This window comes from Octodon degus, unplaced genomic scaffold (assembly GCF_000260255.1).
Source record: "Octodon degus isolate 3935 unplaced genomic scaffold, OctDeg1.0 scaffold00088, whole genome shotgun sequence".
In the NCBI taxonomy this organism is placed as follows: domain Eukaryota; kingdom Metazoa; phylum Chordata; class Mammalia; order Rodentia; family Octodontidae; genus Octodon; species Octodon degus.
This window is the reverse complement of record NW_004524664.1, coordinates 9,482,269-9,487,199: the sequence shown is the minus strand read 5'-3', so window position 1 is coordinate 9,487,199 and position 4,931 is coordinate 9,482,269. Positions and strand designations below refer to the sequence as shown.

At 45.7% G+C, this 4,931-nt stretch overlaps 2 protein-coding genes across 3 annotated transcripts in view; one reads left to right on the top strand and one right to left on the bottom strand.

The window, feature by feature from the left end:
* The window catches only part of Fut10 (fucosyltransferase 10), a 143,480-nt gene extending 140,852 nt beyond the window's left edge, over nucleotides 1-2,628 (bottom strand). Inside the window, exon 1 of one of the 2 annotated variants that reach the window (XM_023721999.1) lies at nucleotides 2,550-2,628. The gene's annotated coding sequence lies outside the window, so the exon portion shown is untranslated. Of the gene's footprint in view, nucleotides 1-1,449; nucleotides 1,514-2,549 lie in introns of those variants that run through there. The other variant, XM_023722001.1, reaches the window with a different exon arrangement.
* Nucleotides 2,629-2,801: 173 nt separating this feature from the next.
* The window catches only part of Mak16 (MAK16 homolog), a 10,050-nt gene continuing 7,920 nt past the window's right edge, over nucleotides 2,802-4,931 (top strand). Inside the window, exon 1 of the mRNA XM_004637268.2 lies at nucleotides 2,802-2,880. Coding sequence (XP_004637325.1) covers nucleotides 2,866-2,880 — 15 coding nt within the window. The 5' untranslated portion in view covers nucleotides 2,802-2,865. The remainder of the gene's footprint in view (nucleotides 2,881-4,931) is intronic.

The following is a 4,931-nucleotide window of genomic DNA, read 5'->3' as shown; positions in this document are numbered from 1 at the left end:
ATCTTCCAGTTGACCTGACCGGGAAGGCTGAGTGCAGCTGCATGGTCTGGGTACAGCTTCCTCTCTCGCCTCATTTCCTGCTGTACGGCCCTTGTCCTACCCCTGCAGCCCACTGCTCCCCATGCTGTTCCCTGCTCTGAGTATCTCCCATCTGCTGGGACTGGACACTTACCCTAGCCCTTCCTGAGTGTATTACTCTGCACAGTGCTGAGACAGAATACCTCCTATGGCTTGCGTCTGGATGTTCCCTCTAGGCCTTATTCGGTTAGTGTGTGTGTGTGGGGGGGGGGGGAATGGGCTTTTCAGAGGCAGCTAAATCCAGTTTGTGTTTGGTTCCTAGTGCAATGTTGGGATTAAGGGTGTGAGAGTTACACCCAAGGACAGGTAGCCTGCACATAATGTAAGGAAAAGAGGCTTTCCCTGCCCTCACTTGTTGCTTTCTCTTTTGCTGCCATGAACTGTTGCCTCTGTCATGCCTTCCCACCTCACAGCTAATCATTTATACTGAAATCGCTACAACCTGTAAGCTAACTTAATCTTTCCTTCCTTAACCTTGGATAGTGGGTATTTTGTTTCAGCAATGAGAATAAAGTACCTTAAAAAGTGCCTGACACTCAAAATTAAAGTAACTAAAACAAGACCCAACACTCAAAATTGAAGAGAAAGGTTGGACTCACTGTTCATAGAGATTTCGGGGTGGCATGGCAGATCGGAATCACAGAGGAGGCACAGTTCATCGAAGGCAGAAGGTAGCAAAGCAAGAAAGGGGGCCTTAGTGGCTTCCTTCTTCCCATTATTCTGTTCCTAGGCTATGGGGACTAGAGTGGTACCAGATCAATCAGTGGACTGAGCCAGTAGTCACTTACCTTTAAGCCAAGCACTACATACTTAAATCAAGTATGGATCTGAAAAAACCCCACTTATGGGCACATAAGGCTTTAGGGGGACACCTGGACAGGAGCCACAACAGTGGGGTTGCCTTGTAAGCTATTTCTTCAGTCTTTTCTGCACTTTCTAAAACAGTAGCCCTGCTTTTTATTAACTCGCCTTGCTTTATTACTACTTGAGACACATCCTGGCTATATTGCCAAGGCTGGCCTTGAACTTCAGTCTCAGGCAATCCTCCTGCCTCAGCCTCCTGAGTAGCTGGGCTTAATGACTACACTACAATGTCCAGCCACTTTTTTTACTTTTATTTTTATATTACCTGACACTGTTATACAATATAACTGCTGACGCTGCCTTAGTACTCATTACTAAGTATGCTTAAGGGCACAGAGCGTTTCATCTTTGTTACATGCCAGCTTGTAGAACTGTATCGGACACACTAGCAGGTGCTCCAAAACTACTTCATAAATTACTAAAATGCTTTTGGAGAAGAAAATGTTCACTTCTCACTTTATAGTTCAAAACAAAACAAAAAAAATCAAAACCTAAACTCCCACATACCTTCCCTTGCTTGTAATTAGGCCTATTTCCCACTTGCAGGAGAGCGCTGTGTCACACATTTCAGTGTTAAACCACCTTAGATGTAATAACAAGTCACCATTATTCACAGGTCATCTGTGGTGTGAGTGGACTACACCAAAGGGAAACACACAAGTCCTTGCTCTTAAGCAGCGTTAAAGGCGTGGCTGCGCGGGTGCTGGGGACAGCCAGCCCTTCATTCCTGCCGTAGCGTTTATAACTTGGCTTTCCCGAGGGTGAGGGACTCACCTCTAGGTCTCTAAACCAACCTTGCATAAGGCAATAGTGCAGTGAGAATAATGGCAACTGCTTCTTATGAAGCGAGTTACGCACTTAGCGCAGCTCTAATCTTCCCATACCTCATCTTCTAAATGGGGCAGGGCTTTAATGGCAGATGTGCCTGAAGATACCTAGCAAATAGTTGTTTTTTATAACCTAAATTTGGCTCTAAAATCAATAGCTCTGAATCCTACCTTTCACCAAGCATGTAGCAAAACATTGACATAATTACTTCATATACAACATGCTTTCAAGTTAAGAATTCATTACTGTTTGCACTTTTTTTTTTTTTTTTTTTTTTTTTTTTTTTTTTTGAGACAGGGTCGTGTTTTGTGGTTCACGATGTCCTCGAACTCACGGCAAAGCTTCTACCTCCACCTCCCGGGTTCTTTTGGTTTAGAAAACTATCAGCTACAGAGGGTGAAAACAAGTGAAGAAAGCCATGAAACCTCCCGGCTGCCCCGCGCGCGGTACGAAAGCGCTCTCGCCCTTCTAATGCAGTGCTTATCATTCTGAGCCAGGGTTGCGGCTTAACTGCCCAGCTGGCCCGGGGCTGGCGGCCCTCCCGACCCAGCCTCGGGCACAGCCGGGGTTATGGGCGTGCGCTTCGGCATGGGCGGCTTATCTGAACCTCATCTGGTTCAAGAATTAAGAACGTAAGGCTCCAAAGCCGCGGCACCCAGGACTGACTGGGAGCGAGGAGGCGCGGGTCCTAGGCCGGCCGGAGCCCAGGTCCGAGCGCGGGCTCTGCACTCTGGAAGGAGCGTAAATGGGTCGGAGCCGCCGGCAGGCGCCATCCGCACCTTTCCCGAGCTCACTGCACGCCGCACAGAGACGAGGCCAGGGTACAACAGCCTCGCCGCACTCGCCTCCGACAGGGTGCCCGCGGCGCCATCGCGCGCCAGGATGACCACAACCCTACGCGAGCCCGTGCAGACGTCCACGCACAGCGGGTGCGGAGGCGCGCCCGGAAGTGAGACGTCAGAAAATGCGACGCGCTCCGAGAGTCTCGGCGTTCTCGCGAGAGGTTAGGACAGGTTTTCACGGAAGTGATTCCCTTGTAGAAGCGTGGCTACTTCTCCCTTCCGGCGCCGTGCTGCGTGCTGAGCAGTTGACACCATGCAATCAGATGATGTGAGTGCCCTCTGACGCCCCAGCCTGTTCGAGGGGGAATTTCGCCCGGTTTAGGACGTATAGAAAGGCCACCTACGTACTCAGTTGGCCTGTGTATTTGCTTCCCGCACTTCCAGACGCGAGACCTCCAGAACAGGATTTTGTAAAGTGGGCCACACGCGTGTCCCGCCCGGCTCGCTGCCCCAGGGAGTCAAAAGACTAGGACGCTGCCACCCTACTCCAGGGCCCGACTCGCTCAGTTCTCGACGCCTAGCTGTAGAAGACTGCTATGCTGTCAGTGTGCTGCGTGGGACTTGGGTGGAAGGGGATGCTGTGTACGCTAAATATTTAAGGATCCCTTCGCATCCATGCACATGAGACTTTTCCTGTGTTAGGTATTTCTTTGCGTTTGCTGTATTGTCTGCCTAAGTCATAATTTCCAAAACAGCTTCATTCATTGAGCTGGTTTTTTGAAAAATAATGCTTACAATGTACCGAGATTTGGTTGTTAATCAGCCAGATCAAAAAACAAAACAAAAACACTGCTCCTCAGGAACGTGCTCAGGGAGAGAGACATATAGACCTAAAGCTAAGAGTGAGCCAGACAGCAAGGGGCGAGCTAAAGGTACTCGAAAAATAGGAGCAGTAAAGATACAAAGACCTGATGATAGGAGGAAAAGAACTTTATGTGCCTTGTTACAGAAATCAAAAGAGGTAATGAGTTATATAGATGCCACCAGGCCAACATCAATTTACTTTAGGAACTGACTTTTCATAAGAATGACATGGCTTACACCTTTGTGAAGTTCTCTGTTGAATGTGTGAAAAACTGGAAGGAGAGAAATCATGCAAACAAAAGAGACAAGGACAGTAATGATGGAGACGCAATGAAATGGATGGCTTCAGATACGTTTTATCAGTATAACTGTCAAGGTTTGGTGATGGGTTAATTGAAGAAAAGAGAGAGATCTTGGGATTTTTGGATTTAAACACAAAGTTTGGTGTTTTAATTGTTGAAATGGCCAAGAAGTAAGAGTGCCAAGTTTTTCAGAGGCGTGTGGAATTAAGAGGGTTTTTTGTTTGTTTTGTGTTTTTTTGGAGATAGGGTGTGGCTATTTCAGGCTGGCTTTGAACTCTGTGTACCCCAGGTTGGCCTCAAACTCATGGCAATCCTGCGCCAGCCTCCCGAGTGCTGGGAGAATACAGGTGTGTGCCACCACTCTGGGCTAAGAGGTCCATTGTGATAGCTTTTAACTATATGATTGTTGAGATGTCAGGTAGGTGGCCTGATCCATGGACAAGTTTGATGCTCAGGAAAGAAGAGATGATGATTTTGAAGTCATCACTTTAGAAGTGACATGTAAAGCCAGAGGCCTGAATGAGCTCCCTGCTGTTCCAGTTTCACTTCCTCATACCTAGTCCTTCTGTCCCCCAGTACAAAATCCCCGGATGTTTTTCTTCCTCTGCCCATCTTTGTATGTTTTTTTCCATTCAACTCTTTCAGAGCTTTTTCTCAGTTGCTGAAGGCCTGTTATGCTTATACTTTTAGTCGATCTTTGCTACTCTGTGATATGTTGTTTATATACTTTATATAGTAAATTGGTAAAACTCCTAAAGGACTGTATTTTCTTTCAAACTGTACTTACGTGCTTACTATGTGTCAAGATTTGGAGATGTTGGTCCTCTACCTGAATTAAGTATATAATAGATGCTAAATGCATAAAAAAACACATTAGCTGCTAAAGATAGCAGTAATTTTCCTTGGCTTCAATGAGATTAAGTGGAATGTATATTAGAAATGCAATCCCATGTGTCTTTGAACAGTGAGCAGTAAGCATACTGTGTAAAGAATTACAAAGTAGATAGTCCATTTCTGTTAAAAATTTATACATAGGCATACTACAGTTGTTGGATGTACACATGTATAGAAAAATTCTGGAAAATTGCAGCATACTAATGAAATTTTAAGTAGTGACAGTATGATTATTCTTAATTTGTATTCAATTTTTCTACAAGAATCTGTTATTCATGTAAAGAAAAACCAAGGCAAGTTTTTTTTTTTTTTTTTTTTT